The 23,878-nt window shown below is 38.4% G+C and overlaps 1 protein-coding gene across 1 annotated transcript; it reads right to left on the bottom strand.

Annotated features, from left to right (window-relative positions):
* Nucleotides 1-11,187: 11,187 nt before the first annotated feature.
* LOC142985933 (uncharacterized) lies at nt 11,188-15,338 on the bottom strand. Its single transcript, XM_076134174.1, has 5 exons — nt 14,542-15,338; nt 13,757-13,983; nt 13,192-13,306; nt 12,850-13,077; nt 11,188-11,440 (listed from the first exon to the last, which is right to left on the bottom strand). Exons 1-5 carry the CDS (start codon nt 15,336-15,338, stop codon nt 11,188-11,190), a joined length of 1,620 nt encoding a protein of 539 aa, XP_075990289.1.
* Between the last annotated feature and the right edge of the window lie 8,540 nt (nt 15,339-23,878).

Here is a 23,878-nt window from a genome sequence, read left to right as displayed (position 1 = left end):
CCTGTTACTTGAGCCGATGAAAAATTAATGTTTACAGTATTTAGTGTTGACGTTTTTGATTAAAATAAAGTCATTTGATGTCAAACTGTAACGGTATTGCGAGAAACTCAATTATTCGATTTTTTCGTCCACATATTAGCCGGTTGTTTAATGAGATGCGTTAAGGCTGACATTATTTTTATAGAACTCGACCTGTAGGATTTTGTGGTTTTTCCATATTTCAAACCGGACTTTAGGCAAATTTTTGGTTGTAAATCAAAAATTAAGAATGGTTATTCTTAATTTTTCTGAAGGCACTTTGTGCAGTGATAAAGTTTTTATAAAAAATCAAGGCACCGTTTGTTTCGAAATGCTTCGAGCGCGAATAACTTTTTCTGGATTTGGTTCATCTTAAAGCACCCATAAAGTCGACTCGTGTTTATTTTTCGGCTAATGCGCATAGATCCTAGATCCGTGTTCTATCGCGATTTGATACATGTATTTTGAAGCAAAACGATAGATTTTTCAAGCATTTATGTGCGCTAATCGGCGCAAGGACCTTATCTAATTGTTGTAAAAAAAAATGGTTCATTTAGAAAAAATCTTTTAATGGGAAATGTTGTTATCTAATATTTTATATCTAAGAGTGGAAATAATGTTTAGGATTGCGTTATTCTTTTGATGCATCAGGAAACGAAAATGCATAATTCATTTTCGCACAGCATCAATTTCTCCGGACACTACTGGTGACCTTGGACGACCTTCAGGAATTTCATTGGTGAAGGAAAAATAACCGTGATAGAATTCTATTTATTTGCGTTTTAGATTTTCAAAGGATCGGACTTTATCGCCAAAATATTAAATAAGTCGATATAAACACGACTGTTTCTTTAAGTCACGTCGAAAGTCGTAAAAAATATTTGCACGAAAATGTTAACATCCGAATGCCATTTTCCCGCACACTTACAATTTTCAATCGACGATATTGAAAATATTTTCAGCGCAGATTTCAAAACGTTCTTCGGAGAGTAGTAGTCAAAAAGGTCAAACTTTACGATGAAAACACCAATTGATGTCTAAATCAATGAGATTCGTAAAGGCTCAAAATATAAGTAGTGACCTAAGTATTGCTAAATAATTTACGATGTTCATCTTACTCAAAGTAAATAGAATACTTAAGTTTTGGTTAAACGTATTTTTCTAGGAATTCCTTTACCAATTCGGGATTATTTTTAAACTTCTAATATCTTTCGTTTTTCGCGTGATAAATTGTTAGCATGCATCTGATTTTTAAGCCATGAAAATATTAATATTTGATTGGGCTTGGACACCAAGCCCAATCAAATATTAATATTTTCTTCATGCTTTCTTCATATTATATTGCTTCATGTAATATAGGTATTCCAGTTGATTCTAATTCTACAGCTGAATGAATAGTTCCGTCTGATTAACTGGATACTGATCGCATCGGATAATCATTATTATCTTGGTTACTGTCTCTAATATTTTTAGAAAATTCTATAGGACTACTACATGACGCAGTTCGACTAGAATCAGATATCGTTATCGTTGATGAACTTTTTCTTTCCGGTTTATTTCCACTTAGCTTTTCTATGTCTTCAACTACATTTTTAACGTATTCTTTTAAATGATTATCTTCCTTTTCATCAACATTAACTGCCATAGACTGATTTTCGTCGTCTGAAGATAACGCATTAAGTTTGATTCTGGAGAGAGCATCTGCATTTGTATTTTGTTTACCATTCTTGTAGATCAATTCGAAATCGTAATCCTGTAAGCATAATCGCCATCGAGTAAGTTTACTGCTAGGGTCTTTGAGTGATCGAAGCCAAACTAAGGGGCGATGATCTGTGTAAATATAAAATTTTCGAGCGTATAGGTAGGGCCTAAAATGTTTCACTGCCCAAATGATAGCGAGTCGTTCACGTTCGATAGTGCTGTAACGTGATTCTGTATCACTGAGAGTTCGGCTAGCATAGGCAATGGGCTTGTCACTACCAATCTGTCCTTGCGATAGCACAGCACCTAAGGCGACATTAGACGCATCCGTTGTCAGAAGTTCGTGGTGCGTGTGTCAGAAGTTCCTTGCATTGATTAAATGCATCTATGTATTTTTGGTCAATAATAATTTTGTTTTGTTTCTTTAAGCAGGCGTTCAATGGTTGAGTAATTTTTGCAAAGTCTTTTATAAAACGTCGATAGTAACCTAGACCGAGAAAGCTTTTTATCTCAGTTGTAGTCTTGGGTAATGGGTAATTGAGTACAGCATCTATTTTGTCGTTGTTGGGTCTTAGACCGTCTTTAGTAATGGTATGTCCAAGATAAAGTACTTCTTTGCGCAAGAATTCTGATTTGTCTAACTGAATTTTCATTTTGGTGGCTCTAAGTCGGTCAAATACAATTTTAAGTCTGTTTATCATTTCGTCAAGGCTATTTGCGTAAATTTTGATGTCATCTAAATAAACCATACAGTGCAGTCCCTGTAAACCGCGCAGTATGTTATCCATAGTACGTTGGAAAGTCGCCGGAGCAGTCTTAAGTCCAAATGGCATTCTGAGAAACTCAAAATGACCATTTTGCGTGGTAAAAGCAGTCTTCTGTCTGTCCTTCTCTTCTACTTCTGTTTGGTGGTACCCACTTGCTAGATCTAACGTAGTAAAGTAAACACTCTTTCCTAACTTGTCAAAAAGATCGTTGATATTGGGTAAGGGGTACTTGTCGTCAATAGTAATGTCATTCAGTCGTCTGTAGTCAATAACCATTCTGTATTTAATTTCGCCAGATGCATCTTTTTTCTTTGGGACTAGGTGAACTGGAGCACTCCATGGGGAATGCGATTCTTGTATGACATTGTTATGTAATAACTTTTCTACCTGATTACTAATTTCATTTTGAACGAAAGGTGCCTGTCTGTAAGGTTTAATGTATATGGGGTCTTCATTCTTTGTACGTATATTATGTTTTACCTGATTTGTAAATGTCAAAGGAATTTGTTCACAATAAAATATGTCTTTGTATTCTTTACAAAGTACACATATTTTATAACGTTCTTCGTCATAAGCGTGGTCGGTCGAGTCTTAATTTATTTAAATTTTCCTCGAGTAATATGTCTATTTCTATGGTAGAGTCGCTTGCAGTAAAATTAATATTACATTCAGAGTTATTGTATGGCGTCACTGAAAAAGGTCATGTAATTGTCAATTGTCTGGGACAGTTTAAAGTATTTTGTATGATTGTAAATGTATATCCGTGATCACAATTTACTATCGCGCTTGGCATTCGTAGTCCATTTTGAAAGTCATGATAGTCAAGAATAGCGTCACCTGAATATTGGTCTACTGGTATTTTGACACGTTGTTCTGAACGTGGTTGTATATTAATTTTATAATTTAAATTATTATTAATAATTGGAATACTAGTAGAATTAGTTCGTAAGGTTTGTTCTTTCAGATCAATAACAGCGCCTAATTGTTGTAATAGATCATTACCAATAAGTCCGTCATATCTTATAGCGACATCGTATACAAAGAACTTATGCCAGTCGTTACTAACAAAAGTAGGTAAAAGTGGTATTTTAATAACTTTGTCATGGGCACTAGTAGAACGTGTACTGACTACGTGGAAATTTTCTTTGCTTATATAGTCACTGAAATATTCGTACGCTTTCCTAGGACTAATAAAAGAGCGCATACTACCCGTGTCTATCATCATTTTCGCGTCTATTTCTTCTATGCAAACATAAGGTAATTTTAATTTTTTTTTCTTGCTGTTCGAGGCTATTTCCTGAAAATTTTCATCCCGAATTTCAGTGTCCGTTTGTTGTTCACAATGAATAGTTTCGTCATAATAATTTAAGTCATAGTTATATTCATCGTTATAATTAGGGTAATACTCTTCGTAATAAGGCTCATAATATTCGGTACATAATTCATTTACTTTGAAACCTTGTGGCTCATTTGATTAAGGCTGTGCTGTACGCATGGAAACGTCTGTGTTTTGCAATTGCGGTTTTTGTTGTTGAGGAACATTAAAATTAGTAGGGGGTTTATAACCAAACTGTTGTGGTGGTTTATATCCAAATGGTTGAGGTTGAGGATGCCTATAGCCAAACGGTTGAGGTTGTGAAAGTCTATAGCCAAACTGTTGAGGTTGTGGTGGTCTATAGCCAAACTTTTGCGGCACAGGTGGTCTATAGCCTAAAGCCACTGATCGACGGACGAGTAAGACCGCGGTTTTATGGCTCGTCGGTAAAGCTCGCCGGTGTATCATTGCAAAACCACGGTTTTAAATACCGCCGAGCCTGGCTCGCGGCTCGTCGTCGTGCTATATTTTTTACTCGGCTTGCCTTTTTTCAATCCAACTTTTAACCCAAACTTTAGGGCGTTTTCTTTTTTTTTTCATAACTGCGTAATATCCTATGGCGAGATAACACAAGGCTTCAGACTCGGAACAAGACATGTTTGCGACTGTTTTGCTTGCTAATCGATCAGCACCAACGAGCCGCGAGCCAGGTTCGTCGGTATTTAAAACCGCGGTCTTACTCGTCCGTCGATCAGTGGCTTAACGGTTGAGGTGGCTTATATCCAAACTGTTGGCGTGCCTCGTACCCGAATTGTTGTGTTTGGGGTACGTAGCCAAATTGTTAGCGTGATGCTGATGCATTAGATGGTTGACCTTGAAGCATTTTATTTTGGTGCACTCATATTACCGGGTAATAAAGGTTTATATCCAGCTGGAGTCATTACTAACCTTGATCCTGAACTATGAGATTGACCTTGGGTACGGTTTTTGGCATTATACTGCTCTAAAAAATTAACTTCCTCAAGTACTAAACTCAAGGCAGCTTCCAAAGTTTCGGGTGCCTTAAGTCTTACAATACGTATATTGTATACATATTCTCAGGAAGATTATACAAGAATACATTCAGAGCCGTATTGTTATAGATAAAAGATTTCGCGCGTTTCAAATCTGTATCGTCGATCATGTTGACCTTGGACATTAGAGCTGATCGGACACTTTGGATTCTGTTACAAAATTCTAAATAACTTTCACCGGGTTTAATTTTTAAAGATTCAAGTTCAATATTTATACAAGCTTCGCTACGTGGGTCTCCGAAATGTTGGATGAGTAATTCCCGAAATGTGGTCCATGTCACAATATCTTCGCGTTCTGATAGAAGTGCGGCTGCGTCTCGCAAACGGCTAGTTAACACGTTATATACGTAAAGATTTTGTTCATGGCTTCCCTTGTATCGCTCAAGGACGTATTGACACTTTCTCAAATAAAGATTTTACAGTCTTTTATCCCCATTATATAAAGGTATTAACTAAATAATTTCCTTTGGTATTTGTTCGACAGTGGGAACAGTTTCGATAGTAGGGTTCGACATATATAAGAATAAAATCACAAAATTCACAGAATATAACAATTAACACAGGTGAATCAAATTGAAAAAAAGTATAAATAGTCCGCTCAAAAAAGCAAGTGTAGAGTGCGTGAGAGGGATCCTAAGAAATTTCTTCAGAAATTGGTTCAGGATGCTTAGAGTATAAACATACTAAAAATCTCCGTCTCTAGGGGGGGCGCCGGAGTGGATAGATATGTGTAAAATCTCATACACGTTACTTTATACTTTTAAAAACACACATTTAAAACACATTTTATAATTATAACAGAAAAGATTTGTATTCTCTGTCTTTTAAACTACTCTGTATATTCTATTTATAGCACAGAGATAAGAACAATGGAACTTTCAACACAAACAATTGGACACGTTATAATGAGAGAGTTTCGATCTCAAAATAATGTAATTATATTAATATAGGATATAGGAGGATAGCGGAACGAGGATTGGCGAAAAAATTCACTCACCAACCGACTGCGACTCCCATTCCGGCTGTTTCTTACTCAAGTTTACGTACCAAGAGTTATTTGTTTGATTCGTCGGATTCCACTCGTCGTCGAAATTCACGCGGCGCGACGATTTAGAGTTTCCTACGGAAAATCTATGAAAACTGAGTGAAATCCTACCGGCTGCGCCACTGTTGTTTCCGGAGCGGGGAAACAATTTTTTAAAAACTAATTTAACTAAAATTAAAGTGAGAAATTAAACAGAAAAATACATGTGTAGCCGATTCGGAGGCTGTTTTCATTCTAACTTGTTTACGACAGTTAGACCCTCAGGAGAGACATATCCGTTGGGCCCGGCTTATCTTATTTCTAAGAATTGTCAGCGTTCTGCTGGCTAAGCATAAACTATATTCTAAACTTAATCTAAGGCTGAAGGTGTGGGTGTTACCATAACTAGCTTTATAATATTAGTAAAGATTGTACTTTTACATTCACACATACGTATTATTATTGTTTAAGTATATTTATAGTATCACTTACATTATTTTTATACATTTCATATTGTTATTATGTCGCTACACGACGACAGTGTCGAAAGTGATGATTTTTTCTCAGCTGACAGTGATTCCAGTTATACTAGTGCTTATATAGTGCAGTTATATTAGTGTTGTGCACGATGGAATCATTTTTAGGCATAAAATACACTCAGCGGCAGAAAAAGTGGCCCAAAGCAAAACTACGATAAAACTTTTTAGAATATCAATATATGGTTACTATTTTAGCTATAACTATTAGTTAAACAGTTTATACACAAGTTTAGTTACAATTTACACTAAATAGTCGTAATTTTTAATCAAAAATGGGAACAATTAAAAAATACAGCTTTTGTCGAAATCGCTTACTGAAAGTTTTTGCAAAAACCTAATTCTGCACCAAGGAAAAAATCTAGTTTATACCGCGTGTTACCTCCTCTAGCATTTATGGTGACCTGCATGCATTCTGGCATGCTTTGGAGGATGTTTTAAAAACTTCTTGAAGAACTTTATCCCACACTCTGACTAGAGCGGTTCTTCGCTCACCAAGTGATTCTGGTGGGTTGGGCAGTGCGCATACACTGTTTTTTAGCATGTGCCAGACATGTTCTATGGGGTTGATGTCTGGACTGTGAGCAGGCTAAGCCAGTTTTTGAATCCCGATATCAGCAAGGTGTGATTCCACAACGCGGGCGCTATGAGCGCGCGCATTAAACTGCATTAGAGTTAATCCTCCCGACCAATGAAATCCATAAGTGGTACAACATGGTCTTGGAAGATTTCTTCAATGTACCCGGCTGCTGTTAGGCGCTGATCTACGATGACAAGCTCCGTACGTGCCTCCAAACATACACCTCTCCATACCATAACAGACCTACCTTTGTAACTGACCGTCTGACGTGTTGTGTTGGGAAAAAACCGTCCTTAATGGCGTCTTTACACTCTCTCACGACCATTTGGTGCTCTTAATGCTACTCAGCACTCATCGGTTAACAAGAACTTGCTCCATTGGTCGATAGCCAATTCACATGTTTACGATCAAATCGTAATCGCGCAACTCAATGGTGTCTCTCGAGTTCTGGTACTCGGGTTGGTCTTCCTGCCTGTAAATTACGGTCTTTTATCTTTCGCCTCATGTTCCGTTCACTAAGAATGACTCCGCGTGCCGCTTGAAGCCTCTAGTGAATCTCAAACGCTGTCAGAAAGCGGTTTCTCAGCACCTTGAGGTTAACAAATCGGTCATCTCTTGCGGATGTACATCGTGTTCGTCCAATTCCTAGTCGCCGCGTGTAGAGACCAGTCTCACGATACCTCCTAATCGCAGACCTTAAAGTGGTACGCGATACATTGAAAAATGCAGCCACCTCTCAATGGTAATGGCCCTGATCGGACAACAAGACCACCTAAGCCACTTGTTCAGCAGTAAGTGGCATCTTCAAATCTTTTCTAAAATCTAAATAGACCAATAATCAATAAAAATCACAAAGAAAATCGTTTCCGTGCAGCAATATTTCAAAATACAGAATTCAACTGACCTCTCGAATCAACACTGAATTCAGTTCTAACACACATTGTTAGAAAAAGTCATCCGTCACTTAAATTAATCTGAAATTCAACACTTCATAACACTAAACAGATCACTTCGCAACTACTTACAACAATATATCTTTCATATATTACTTAATTTGTTTACAAATTCACGATAAGCGCTTGGGCCACTTTTTCTGCCGCTGAGTGTATTACGTTTCATTCACGCACGTAGAACATTGTAGAAGTTCGTAGAAATAAGTAAATTATTATTAGAAAATTCTACTCGATAATAATAGTACGAAAGAACAATCGCGAACATTGTAAGCAGCGGCGATCCTTCGATCAAGCGCACCGACTGTTCCCGAAAGATCAAGAACGAGATAGACATATAGGTGAGTCGCTTACGCGCGAGCGAGATGGCGGCGTTCTCGAACCTCGCGCGGTGCGGCACGGAGCGCTTGATCATTCGGTTTGATTCTAGATTACTGTAGAAACAATGTTTATGAATATAAATAGGGACGCGCGCTGCGTAACATCAGTTTAAGTGTTAAACTCATTGTGATCACATCACTCGGAAGAAAGAACATTGTATAGTATGAACATAGTTGTGTGAATGTATGAATAGTTATAATGAATATTATATTTGTAAAGTTTAAGTTTTAAACTCATCGAGTGAAGATCGCATCGGAGAGATTTTCGTTTCCTGATGCATCAAAAGAATAACGCAATCCTAAACATTATTTCCACTTTTAGATATAAAATATTATGTAACAACATTTCCCATTAGAAGATTTTTTCTAAACGAACCATTTTTTTTTACAACAATTAGACAAGGTCCTCGCGCCGATTAGCGCAAATAAATACTTGAAAAATCTATCGTTCTGCTTCAAAATACATGTATCAAATCGTGATAGAACACGGATCTAGGATCTAGGCGCATGAGTCGAAAAATAAACACCAGTCGACTTTATGAGTGCTTTAAGATGACCCAAATCCCGAAAGAGTTATTCGCGCTCGAAGCATTTCGAAACAAACGGTTCCTTGATTTTTTATAAAAACTTTATCACTGCACAAAGTGCCTTCAGAAAAATTTAGAATGGTTAATTTTTATTGATTTACAACCAAAAATTTGCCTAAATTCTGGTTTGAAATATCGAAAAACCACAAGATTCTACAGGTCGAGTTCTATTAAAAACAATGTCAGTCTTAACGCATCTTGTTAAACAACCGGCTAATATGTGGACGAAAAAATCGAATGAATGAGTTTCTCGCCAAACCATTACAGTTTGACATCAAATGACTTAATTTTAATCAAAAACGTCAACAATTAATACCGTAAACATAAATTTTTCATCGGTTCAAGTAACAGGTTATGCTTTTAAACACCCTGTTTTTGAGGGGTCTTCGGGAAAGAAAAAAAAATATTAAAAAATATTTCGATCGGATAAAAATCTATCTAGATCATGCATAAGAATACTCGAGAACACGGTAAAGTAGTTTTCACTCACATATTTACCGTTTTTCATAGTTAGGCTCAATATATTATAAGTAGTGGTCCACGTATCACATGCTCCAACGGTGAAGGAAAACATCGTGAGGAAACCTTGCATGCCTAAAAATTTGTTTAAAACATTTATTAAGGGCATGCAAAGTCCCCAACCCGCACTTGGCTAGCGTGATGGACTCAAGGCCTAACCCCTCCCTCATTACGGGAGGAGACCCTTGCCCAGCAGTGGGACATAAATGGGTTAAATTTATTATATTGAGAACGAAAAATAATTTTGTGTTATATTTCTTACTTTTTACCCCCCATTCCGCGAACTTTTTGACCCACCCTCGTAAGTCCAATGCAGCTGGCGCTGACGACGTCAGTCGTCATATGATCGTCACGGTATTGGATCACCTGCTCCCCGCCATTTCTCATATCATAAATTTCTCCCTTACCTCCGGTTCTTTTCCTCCTCTGTGGCGCAAAGCCTACATTATCCCGTTACGTCCGGCACACTTCCGCCCCATATCGATTCTCCCTTTCTTGTCTAAGGTGCTTGAGGCCTGTGTGCACAAGCAATTTACACAGTTTGTGTTAAACAACAACCTGCTTAATCCACTTCAATCTGGGTTCAGACCAGGTCACAGCACTACATCCGCACTTCTTAAAGTGACTGGCGATATAAGGGCGGGCATGGAGGACACTAAAGTCACCGTGGTGGCTTTGGTTGATTTCTCGAACGCCTGCAATACCGTCAGTCATGATATCCTTCTTTTCATCCTTTCTCACCTTAACATATCTTCTGGTGCACTGAATTGGTTTTCTTCATATCTTAAAGGACGCCAACAGTCGGTTCACATCGGTGACTTATCATCGAGCTGGCGTGAACTCGATTCTGGCGTCCCACAAGGCGGCATCTTCTCTCCGTTATTGTTTTCTATTTTCATCAATCTTCTAACCGAAAATCTTCAGGGTGCGTATCATCTGTACGCTAATGACTTGCAACTCTACGCGCAAGGAACAGTGGATTGTATATCATCAATTGTCGGCATGATAAACAGTGACCTTGATCAAATTAAGTGTTGGTCTAGGAAGTTCGGTTTGGCTGTTAACCCTGACAAATGTCAGGCTATAGTCGTAGGCAGTCATCGCAGCATCAGTAGGCTAGGTCACGTTTTAGTACCATCGGTCGTATTTAATAGCTCAAGCATAGAACTGACTCCTACTGTAAAAGATCTTGGCCTTTACTTGGATTCAACTCTGAGCTGGAGAGCTCAAGTATCTAACGTTTGCAAGAGGGTCACTGGTATACTGCGGTTTCTGTATCGTCTCAAAAACTTTCTTCCATCCACGACTAAAGCAATGCTTGTGTTGACCTTAATCTTTCCACTGATCGACTATGGTGATGAATGTTACTTCGACCTGAATGCAGATCTCCTGAACAAACTTGACCGCCTTCTCAACAACTGCATCCGATTCATCTTCAACCTCCGCAAGTATGATCATAATAATATGTATAATTTTCATTATGATTTCATTTAATATAAGTACGGTGAAAATGTTAAACTATGTGAACTGTCGCGGGGGAAGGAGAAAATAGAAACACGTCTTGCTTGCTTAACTCGTGTATTCCGACTGGATGCACTGACGTTACGTACAAACTAATATAATATTTTTCTAGAAATATTTAACATATACCTACATTACACCTCCACCATGAAATCTAACTTATATGTTATGGACACATTTAATATAAACTTACAAGTAACTTAATCTTAACGAAATTTAATCAAACTCAAAACCATATCGAACTACTGGTTTGCGAACTCGCTTCGGTGCTAATTCCGTCACTTCTGGAAGTGGCGAACAGGGTGGAGCTGACTTATCAGGAGAGTTACCATCGTTAACTAAAGGTTCAATAGTATTTCTACGTTCTTTGAGTTGTTGGTTTAAGTCATCTCCACTCCTATCCACCGTCTCCTCCCTGCGCGGTGAAATGACATTTTCACCCCTATTCACCACCGAGTCAGTCTCTGTACTAGGACAAATAACATCAGACAAATGTGACTTACGATGACGTATTTGATCAACATGCCGCGTAATAAATTGACCGTTATCACTCTCCACAACATATCTACGAGAACCTTCCCTATCATAAACCTGCCCTTTTATCCATTTGTCCTTCGGACCATAACCCCTAGCCCAAACTATATCACCTTGTTCAAAATTACGCTTTACACCAACCGCGTTCTGAGCCTGTCTATCCTGTGTAAGCTGTACTTTATCCTGTAAGGCTCGATCGCTCCTCAGTAAATCCAAACGTGAATGTAACCTACGTTTCTGTAATAACATTGCAGGACTTTCACCTGTGGTGCTATGTATAGTATTTCTATAAGTTAATAGGAAGGTCTGCAACGCGGCGTCTAAATCAACATTATCCCTAAATGATTTTTTAATAGCACGCTTACATAACTTCACCGCGTTTTCCGCAGCACCATTCGACGAAGGGTGGTACACGGGTGAAAAAGATTGCTTGATTCCGTTACGGTTTATTTTATATTCAGTAAATTCTCTGCTAGTGAATGGGGGTCCCTGATCAGACACTAATTCCGCGGGAAGGCCGAATCTGGCAAAGGTAGCCCTAAGAATTTTAATAATAGCTGTGGCATTGGTGTGCGGTGTCTCAAAAACCTCAAGCCATTTAGACGAGGAATCGATCAATATCAAAAATGTCTTCCCCTTTAATGGTCCCAAAAAATCTACTATGTGTAGACGTGTCCACGGCTGAGGTATATACGGCCAGTGTTGAGGCGTCGCTCGTGGCGGTGCGTCAGCCTCCAACGCGCACGTCTCACAGCTGCGAACATGACCTCCACATCGTCGTCAATACGCGGCCACCACACGTAACTTCTAGCCCAACTTTTTGTTTTGACTATACCTAAGTGGCTACAGTGTAGCTGCTTTAAAACTATCTGTCTCAATGCTTCAGGTATAATCATCCGATAGCCCCACATAATACAACCATTTTCTATATATAATTCATTCTGCCTAAGAAAAAATGGTTTAAGCTCGACCTTATTACAAGCATGCGGCCAACCGGATTCTATGTAAACCTTAATTTTACTAAGTGTAACATCTTTAGAAGTAGCCTTACTCACATCACAGTTTGTTATCGGTAGGAAGTTTTCAACAAAATTGACGTAAGTTTTTTCTTGTATTGTGTGATCTTTACAAAACTTAGACGGCAAACGAGATAAAGCATCGGCACAGTTGTTCTTGGATGAAACGTATTCTATTTCATAATCATACCCGGACAACAGGACTGCCCAACGTTGTAATCGCGAGGTTGACATAATTGGTATACCCACTTTATCACCGAATATATATGTAAGAGGTTTATGATCCGTTCTTAATTTAAACTTCCTACCGTACAAGTATTGATGGTACTTGCGTATTCCGTAAATAATAGCCAACGCCTCCCTATCAATTTGTGAATAGTTACATTCCGCGGCCGTGAGCGAGCGCGACGCGTATGCGACGGGCCGCTCGCCGGCCGCCGTCACTTGCGACATTACGGCGCCCTCGCCGACGCTGCTGGCGTCCGCAGTCAGTACTAGTGGCAGCTCGGCCGAGTAGTGCATCAACACTTCACTACTCGCCAGCACTTCCTTAACCCTTTGAAATGCACTATGACATGATTTACTCCAAACGTATTTGGTTTCCGCCTTTAATAATTCATATAACGGGGCAAGTATGGTACTTAAATTTTTAATAAACTTAGAATAATACATAATCATACCTATAAACGATCGTAATTCTGCCACGTTCGTGGGTGGCTGTACATCTAAAATAGCCTTAACTTTATTGGGACAAGTATGAATTCCGTCCTCACTAATCACGTATCCTAAGTACGTGACCGATTTCGCAAAAAAAGTACACTTTTCTTTCTTAACTTTCAACCCGAATTTATCCAAACGTTGAAAGACCTTATGTAAATTTTGTATATGATCAGCGTCCGAAAATCCCGTAATAATAATATCATCTAAAAATACCCCCACACGCGGTAAATCTGCGAACAACTCCTCCAAACGACGCTGAAATACCCCCGGACTCGATGATAGTCCATACACTAAACGATTATACATGAATAAGCCCTTATGTGTATTAATAACTGTATACTGCTTTGAATCATCTAAAGTAAATTGTGCATACGCCTGTGATAAGTCAATTTTACTAAACCTTTTTCCCCCGTGTAAGCGAATTAGCAGGTCCTCTACCCGTGGAAGGGGGTAACGGTCAATTTCTAAAACTTTATTTAAGGTTAATTTATAATCTGCACATATTCTGATGTTACCGTCCTTTTTGAGCACTGGTACAATCAGTGTGGCCCAGTCGGAACGCTCGACGGGAGTGAGGATGCCATCCCGCACGTGCTGCTGCAGGGTCCGCTCAACCGGCTCGCGCAGCGCGTACGCCAGTGGGCGCGCGCGCATGTACACCGGCCGCGCTCCCTGGCGCACGGAAATGTTGACCGGCGGCCCGGTGAAACGGCCCAGCCCGTCCGCAAACACATTACAATATCTGGAACTGAATACGTCTAAATTGAAATCCACGTCTGATATTTTGTTTACATCGATTGACTTAACCTTTGTCGGCACCTCAATACCTAGTTCAATCATCCATTGTCTACCTAGTAAAGCAGTTTTACCGTTCTTAACTATATACAACTCTAAGTGCTTAACTTTATTGTTATATAAAACTTGTGGGGTTATAAAACCAACCGGGCGTATTGATTCACCCGTGTAATAACGTAAAATAATGTTACATTTCCTTATAGTTAAACTACTAAATAATTCCTGATACATTTCGTAACTAATACACGAAATCGCACTGCCAGTATCACATTCCATGCGTAATTCTTTATTGTGAACTAACAAACTAATCATAAAGGGTTTGCACTGCCTTAAATCTAACCGATTACAATCAATATTTATTACCTCCGCACTGAGATCGCTTCCACTATCTGCGTCGCTGTCAGCTGATGCCTCCGCCCAATACTGCCCGTGGCTCGACAAGTTCGGACACATTCGCTGGAGATGCCCCTTCGCATTGCAAACGCGACATACATAACGTGCGAACCTGCACGTCGCAGCGGCATGCGCTCCACCGCACGCCGCACACTTCCGTTGCGCAGCCGACTCTGCTGGCGCTGACACCGCTGGGCCGCGCGCTCGCTGGTGCTGGCGGTTGCCGCGCACGCCTCGCGGCCCGGCCTCCCGCGCCAACCCGCTCACATCGTGCGCTTCTTCCTTCCTGCCCGTTGCACCTGCCGCGACCGCGCCCCTCCGGCGCCATCTTGTGTCACCTATCGCATGACAATCGACTTTTGTCGTGTCACCGCTTGCCCTTTCGTGACCTTGAACCACGCTCGCCGCATCCTTTTCAGCTGACTCTAAGCTAATCGCCAAGCTGTATGCTCTGGCAAAGTCTAGCTTGGGTTCGGCGAATAACCGTTGGCGAATCGTCTCACTACAAATACCGCATACCAATTGATCCCGCAGGCTTTCTTCCAGCCAACTGCCAAATTCACACGATTTGGTCATCTTCTTTAATATCGCGACATATTCTGCGATACTTTCACCAATTTGCTGGGCCCGTTTCCTAAATTTGTATCTCTCCGCGAGTTCACTTGGCTTAGGCTGTAAATGCTTCTCCATCACATCGACAATCTGCGCAAAAGTTTTGTCTTTGGGTTTAACCGGTGTGCACAAATTCACCAAAAGTTCGTAACTCTCTGCCCCCATAAGTGTAATTAATGTCGGTACATATAACTCACTTTTCACCTCGTTTACTAGGTAATACTGCTCCAATCGTTCGATATATAACCGCCAATCGTCCTTGTTTACATCAAACGCCGATATTTTACCAATAGTCATCGTACTGCGTAATTATTGCACACGTTCATAAATTAATAAGTCAGTTTTATACTCGTCGCCACTGAACTGTCGCGGGGGAAGGAGAAAATAGAAACACGTCTTGCTTGCTTAACTCGTGTATTCCGACTGGATGCACTGACGTTACGTACAAACTAATATAATATTTTTCTAGAAATATTTAACATATACCTACATTACACTATGTTGTACTGATACTGACAGTTTATTATACTTTATACATACACAAACTTTTATAAGGATTTGAAAGAAAATATATTAAAATTTGATATAAGTAACTTTAATTTTAATAATCCTTACGGTATTCCAAAGGTAAATAATAAAATTCCCGGCTTGTTTAAAGATGAACTAGGTGGCGACGTAATAACTTAATTCACAGGTTTGAGAGCTCTAATTCTCTATTCTAAAACTCTATTGTATTAGGTCAATAAAAACGCAGATTAATACAGCCAAAGGAGTATCAAAGCTTGCTACAAAAAGTTTGAAAATATCCAATTATAAGAGAGTTTTATTTAAGATTATGAATATTACTTTACAATGTAAGATGAATATGATAAAATCCAGCAAACATGTATTGTATTCACAGGAATCTATACTAATATTATACTATTATACTAATTATACTAATATTATTATACTAATATTATAAAGCTGAAGAGTTTGTTTGTTTGTTTGATTGATTGTTTGTTTGTTTGTTTGTTTGTTTGAAAGCGCTAATCTCGGGAACTACTGGTCCGATTTGAAAAATTATTTCAGTGTTAGATAGCCCATTTATCGAGGAAGGCTATAGGCTATATATCATCACGCTAATATAACGCGACCAATAGGAGCAGAGTAGCAATAAAAAATGTTACAAAAACGGGGAAAATTTTGACCCATTCTCTCTTATGTGACGCAAGCGAAGTTGCGCAGGGTCAGCTAGTTTTAAATAGAATAGATGATAAAAGACTTGTTCAAACTAATCAATTATACTAATATTATAAAGCTGAAGAGTTTGTTTGTTTGTTTGATTGTTTGTTTGTTTGTTTGAAAGCGCTAATCTCGGGAACTACTACTACTACTATTTTTCACCTGAAAGTATATTCGTCAATTGCTCAATGGGTTTTAATATATTTACACAGTCTTCTACTTGCTCCCATTCACTGGCAGATAAATTTTCTGGGGCAGAAGTGAGCGTGGATAAAACTGCAGATAATGAAATTTTAGTCTTAATTAGTCTTTCCATCATTAGAAAGCTAGAGTTCCATCTGGTAATCACTTCTTGCTTTAATTTAATTACAGGTGCGTTCATCTGTTGCTGAATTTCAGCAACAGATGATTTGCTTAAAAATGTTACCAGGGTGTGACACTTTGATAATAGGTCTGTAAAGGGGACATTAGATTTTTTGCAGTCCATCACTGTCAAATTTAAAGTGTGCGCCACGCAATAATGGTTCCTTTTTTGTAAATAATTCGAAATTGCATTTTTCATATTACTGGCGTTATCAGTGACTATAGTCACAGTCTTATTTGAAATTTTCCATTCTTGGAAAGCTGCATCCAAAACATTTGATATTACTAAAGACGAATGCGCGTCTTTGACTTCTGTGGTGGTCAAAGTGCGTGCATAAAGCTTGGAATTAAAAATAAAATGAGCAGTTATTGTTAAATAAGACTTGTTGCTGTCTGAGCTCCACATGTCGGTCGTTATAGCTATATCCTTTACTGAATTCAAAATATAGAATAAAGAAATACGATGACTTTGATAAAATTCTGGTAAATATTTTTCTGACAGTATTTTCCTGTTTGGAAAAGCATAATCGCTATTTAATGTGTGTACAAAGTTTATGAATCCTTTATTTTCTACAATTTGCAATGGTTGTAAATCCGTGCAAATCATCTGAACCAAAGCAGAGTCAATTTCCTTCTGATTTTTTTAGAGAAAGATACAGAATTTTTTTAGAGAAGAACGTTCTCTTTCTTTGTGAATTATAATCATCATTGATTGCAGATTTCAGCTTGTCATTGTCTAAAGAAGACCCGCCAGGATTATTACTGTTTACATTTAAATTAACACTAGAATTTTCTCTTTTTTCAATAATTTCGTTATACTGCTGTGGATGTTTACCTCGAATGTGTGTAATCAGATTTGTTGTATTTCTAAAGTCCTTGCATTGTTTTTTGCACAAATTACATATCACTTTCTTTTCGGTTAACTTTCTTTCAAAATAGTTCCATACCAATGATTTTTTCGTCACCGAGTTTTGATCGTCACTCATTTTGTCTAAAACTAATAACAATTAACACTTATTAACACCGCCAATAACTTTTAAGTCCTACACATATATTTATCACGATAAAAGTCAAAACATTCGTTAGCTTGTCGTCACGCCGCCGTCGCGTTGCAAATGTGTGCAGGTTTAAACCTGTTTATTTAATCGAGTGGCGAACGAGTGACTCAAGTCCGAGTGAACTCGAATTGACAATTTTCTCTCTCGAACAGTATTTTTTTCGTTATCACTCGAATCACTCGAGTAAAAGTGAACTCGAGTCGCATCACTAATATGCTACACTAGCTGACCCGCGCAACTTCGCTTGCGTCACGTAAGAGAGAATATAAAGTGGGTCATAATTTTCCCCGTTTTTGTAACATTTTTCGTTACTACTCCGCTCCTAATGGTCGTAGCGTGATGATATATAGCCTATAGCCTTCCTCGATAAATGGGCTATCTAACATTCTTCAAAGAATTTTTCAAATCGGACCAGTACTTTCTGAGATTAGCGCGTTCAAACAAACAAACAAACTCTTCAGCTTTATAATATTAGTATAGATTTTACAAATGCAAATAAAAGAGACTTTAATCCTAATGGTCAAATAAGAGGTAATAAGGAACAAAATACCGTGCAATCATCAGACCATTGTTTTCAAAAATATTTAATGACAAAGTTCCCTCTAAATTCGGAGGAAACTTACCAAAGCTTAAGGAATACAAAAAAAAAAACACTGATTTAGTATATTGGGATGACCCTAATGAATTCGTTGAGAGATTGCAATTATTAGTTGCGTCAAAAGATGCTGGCAATTCAAATCACGATAACGAAATTTTATCAATAATCGAAGAATTAAAGGAAGCTGGTGTTATTAAAGAATAATTAGTAAGAAAAATATAGTGTTTATTTAGTATTACATAGAACTTGCTAAGAGGCATTATTAAACTAAGACAAAAAGAAAACATGAAAGTAAAGCCGATGTGGTCAACGAAATTCATAAAAATGCAAGAGTGAACTTTTAACGAAGACACGTTATCATGAAAGATATAGACTGATGATCTATGGCAAGCGGATTTAATTGACATGCAATCAATTTCTAAGAAAAACTTTAGATTTATTCTTGCTGTTATTGATACATTTTCGAAATACGCATGGGCTTTTCCTTTGAAATCAAGATGTTGTTAAACAAAGGACGTGTGCCTGAAAATCTGCAAACGGATAATGGGACTGAATTTTATAACAATAAATTTAAAAATCTTATGATAACACTTCATATTAACCATTATTCAACATTTTCAACAAAAAAAGCTTCAATAGTTAAGAGTTTTATCCGTACCCTGAAATCCAAACTGTATAAAGAATTTAGTTTAAAAGGAAACTATAAATGGATAGATGGTACTCTTAATAATGTTGTCTATAAATATAATCATACTTAACATAGAACAATTGATCAAATGCCTGCAGATGTAGATTATAAAAATAAAAAACGCCTTCTGAAAAGATATACCGGGCGTAACAGATGGCCTACCGAAAATAAAAAAAAATATATTTTAGATAATGATTCTGGTGCTTATGGCGTTGAAAATTTTCATCGGTTTTTTTTTCCGATTTTTTATGCGTTTTTTATTTTTTTTTGGTATTATTTCATTAATACTACACAATGCAACATGAATATGTAAAAAATCCCTCATATTACTGTTTTTCACAAAAAAGAGCAATGGATTAAAACAATGTATAAATTCGCTGTCAGCTGTTCACCCGCGGCCAACGACACCTTATCCTTATTTCTTCCCCTCATCGTGTTTCCAAGCATGGTCAGTGTTCAGCAGATGCTTTTTCCTATCATGACCTCCTCTTCTTGTCTTACCGTGTCCGACCTCCGAAACATAAACCTAAAATCCTGGTGCAGCGCAACTTTCGTGAAATGAATGTGGCAAATCTTCGTGCGGATGTCAACAACATTGCCTGGGATTCTCTCTTTGATTCCGAAAATGTAGACGAGAAAGTTGAGCTATTGACCTCCAGTCTGATAAAACTCTACGACACTCATGTACCATTGCGTAAAATAAGAGTGAAACATCTTCCGTCACCTTGGCTGACGGACGACATTAAATCATTACTCTCCAAGAAAGCTGCTGCTAAAACGAAATTTCAATGTCGTCCAACCAACGCTAATTGGAATAAATATGTTGCAATACGTAATCACTGCAGTAAGGTGTGTAGGAATGCACAACGCCGACATATTCATGCATCTGTCGAAAACGGAGTTCCAGCCAAAGTCTGGAAATTTCTGAGATCATTGGGAGTCGGCAAATCGCGCCACGACACGATTCCTAAATCTCTCGATCTGAACGCTTTAAGCCAGCATTTCACTACCCAACTTTGACCCCTTACTAAAAGATAATACTCCAAATTCTCTTTCACTAAGTTCGACTCCCGATTGCTTCCCATTTGACTTACATCAATTTGCTGCTTGTGACGTTAAGAAAAGCATCCTATCTACTACCTCGAATGCAATAGGTACCGATTGCGTCAGCCGTAATATGATCCTTCCTATCCTTGATGAGATACTCCCTGTCATCTGTCATATCCTTATTTTCTCCATCTCCAGGGGCATCTTCCCATCAGCTTGGAAAGACGCCCAAATCACACCTCTACCTAAAAAATGTAACCCTTCATCCTTCTCTGAATACCGGCCCATTTCTATCCTACCTTTCCTGTCTAAAGTTCTTGAACGCCTCGTTCATGATCAGCTTAGTTCCTTTCTTTCCGAAAATCAACTCCTTAACCCACTCCAGTCTGGTTTCCGTCCCGGTCACAGTACCACCACAACCCTGGTTCATATTACGGAAGATATTAGGTCAGCAATGGAAGGTGGTCATCTAACAGTGCTTGCATTGCTAGACTTTAGCAACGCTTTTAACACTGTTGACTTTGATGTACTTCTCGGGATACTATGCTCTCTTAACGTATCTCCAACAGCGGTTGACTGGTTTCGTAGTTACCTGTTTGGGCGCCGGCAACGTATCAGCATCGATAACACGATCTCCGCATGGTGCCCGTCATATGCTGGCGTTCCGCAGGGCGGCGTTTTATCCCCTCTTCTCTTCGCAGTTTTTATCAACTCAATTTCTAACTACTTGACTTCCTCCTACCACCTCTACGCAGATGATCTACAGATTTACTCCCACGCTCCTCTAGATAGGTTGACGGAAGCTGTTCAAACTATAAACACCGACATGATGCGAATTTGTGACTGGAGCAAGTCGTACGGGTTAAAGGTCAACCCGGATAAGACCCAGGTAATTGTTGTTGGCAGTTCGAGAATGATCTCGAGAATCGACTGGTCACTGATACCCCCCGTGTCTTGTGACGGTACTGGTATCCCATACAGTGACAAAGTCAAGAATTTGGGTATCTTCATTGATAAGAAGATGTCGTGGGTTCCTCAAATCCAACACGTCAGTCGCAAAATATTCGCTTCGGCGGGGTCTTTGCGCAGACTGCGTAATTTTCTTCCCATCACGACTAAAGTTGCGTTAGTACAATCCCTTCTTTTTCCCGTTTTCGATTATGCTGATGTCAGCTATCTTGATCTCACCGAGGACCAATTGAATAAACTTGAGCGACTTCAAAACTTCTTTATTAGATTCATATTTGGTTTACGCAAGTATGATCATATTTCTGAATACAGACATAAGCTCAGGTGGTTACCCCTACGTTCACGCCGGAATGCTCACATTCTCTCTCTTTTGTACAATATATTGTTTAATCCCTTAGCGCCCCCATACCTTAAAGAACGTTTCGATTTCTTGCATGACACGCATTCAAGACTCCTGCGATCATCAGAAAATTTAAGATTGAAGATGCCAGTGCATTCCACAAAGTTTGTTGATAGATCGTTTTCTGTTGAAGCTGTGCGATTGTGGAATGCACTACCAGTGTCAATACGACGTGCTCAATCCTTACCCATTTTTAAAAAACAAGTTAAGGAACACTACCTTTCGCTACAAAATTAATTAATTATTTTATGTATTTATTAAGTATGTATTTTAAATAAATTATTTGTGTATCATTTATATATATGTATGTTTATATTACTCTTCTATATACGTATATGTCAATATTTATATATCCACTATCTACACTCATTTGTACTGCCCTCCTTCATTCAACTGCTTTTATATCTCTCCATCCAATGGTTGCCTGGAAGAGATTGCCACTGTGCGATAAGGCCGCCAATTGTACTTTTATTTTAAGTTTATTTTAAGTTTGTCCGTGTTTCCTTTATGTACAATAAAGAGTTTTTCATTCATTCATTCATTCATTCATTATTTTATTTTAGGACTACTACGGATAATGGCAGTAACTTTGTAAAGGCATTTGTGCAATTCGGCTCGGAGATCGACATACTTCCAGAGTTGCCATCATGTGATTTAGAGTCTGAGTTTGACCCTGATATTGCCAATCTTCTAAATACAAACTTAGAAGAAAATGATGATTTAGAATTTATTTCAGTAGAAAACATTCTGAATGCTCCTGATCGTCTCCAGTGCAATGAAATCAATGAACAGGTATTAGAAAACTTTAATACTTTGCCAGTTCACATGAGATGTGCTGCACATACGTTCAACCTGGTCGCTAGCAAAGATGCAGATGCTGCTCTACAAATAACTGTTTTCAAGACTCCCTACAGAAGTGCCTTATCCAAGGCACGTACTCTCTGGAATCAGCAATCACGTAGTACGGTAGCAGCAGATAGCATTCACGCTGAATTAGGCAGACGACTTGTCCTTCCAAATACGACGAGGTGGAACTCTCTGTATGATGCTATTGTCGTTCTCAACAGTCTATTGGAAACAAAAAGGCCTTCTCTTCACAGGGTTATGACTCAACTAAAAATTATAACTTTCAATGACCAAGATGTGAGTTGTGACTGTAATGAAGGAGTACGCAAAGGTAATTTCATATATGTATATAGTTTAAATTAACGTTTTAGTAATGTTATTTTCTTTCCACATTATATCAATACTTATATTAAATACTTATTTACAGGTTATGGCACCTGCCGCGAATGCCCTCGATCGTATCCAAGGAGAAGCTCAAGCATATCTCGGATCACTACTACCGACGATTGCAGCAACTGTCTATAAATTAAAAAATATTAAATCTAAGGGCCTAGTAAATTGTACACCTTTAGCCAATGCCTTATTAAATGGCATAGAGAAAAGGTTTGGTCCACTCCTGAATGATGAACAGTGCCTACTTGCCGCGGCATTTCACCCAAAATTCCGGTTGATATAGCTGGAAACGTATGACAGCAGTAGAGTGGATGCAGTAAGAAAGGGTATGGAAAAAAAAATAGAAGATGCTTTAAGACAAGAAGCAGCGGAAAATTCGAAGGACAGAGATAGTTTAACTGGCGGAGGGAGCAATGCGAGTAACAACGATGATGACGAGGAGGAAGACTTTTTCAATTCTGTGACTCAGTCTATAGAAAAACCAAAGAGCTCCAACTCTTTAAAGAGTAAAGCGCAAAGTCTCGTTAAAATGTGGCTGGACATGAAAACAATAGACTCGTTCAACGATGCTGCATTCCTCGGGGAACAGATATTTATAAATCTATTTATGAAATACAATACTGCTATACCCTCAAGCGCTGCAGTTGAACGTCTGTTTTCCACGGGTAAAGACATTTTAACACCAAAACGAGCGTCGTTTTCAGACGAAAACTTCAACATGTTAATGTTCATGAAGGGGAATATGCACCTTATGCCCGACGATTAAATTACACATTTGAATTATACAAGTATTTTGTTTTATTCCTAACCTGTTAACTTCCAGAACCTAAACCAACAAGTTTTATAAGTTCACTAACGCAACGACATAAAAATGCAATTTTACACATATTAACGGATAAATGATTAACGTCAACTTGCGTTAATTCTTCCGAAATGTAACGCTTTAACGTTTAACGAAGCTAACTTTTTTTGTAGCGGATTAACGATTAACGAAGTTAACTATTTGATTAACGGTGCCCAGCTATGATTTTAACCACACTGCTAATTGAGACGTTATTGTAGGCGTTCTCAATATCTAAGAAACACGCTAAGGTGGTTGTGTTTTTAATGAAAGATATTTGTATATTAGTGATTAACTGTGCGAGTGAGTCTAAGCATGATCGGCCTCTCCGAAAACCAGTCGTATTGGGGGATAATATACTGTTATGTTCGATGAACCATTCAAACTTTTTAGCCAGCATCAAGTGGAAA

The sequence above is a fragment of the Anticarsia gemmatalis genome, chromosome W (assembly GCF_050436995.1).
Source record: "Anticarsia gemmatalis isolate Benzon Research Colony breed Stoneville strain chromosome W, ilAntGemm2 primary, whole genome shotgun sequence".
NCBI lineage: Eukaryota > Metazoa > Arthropoda > Insecta > Lepidoptera > Erebidae > Anticarsia > Anticarsia gemmatalis.
Note: the sequence above shows the minus strand (reverse complement) of the source record. Positions and strands in the feature narration are given on the sequence as shown.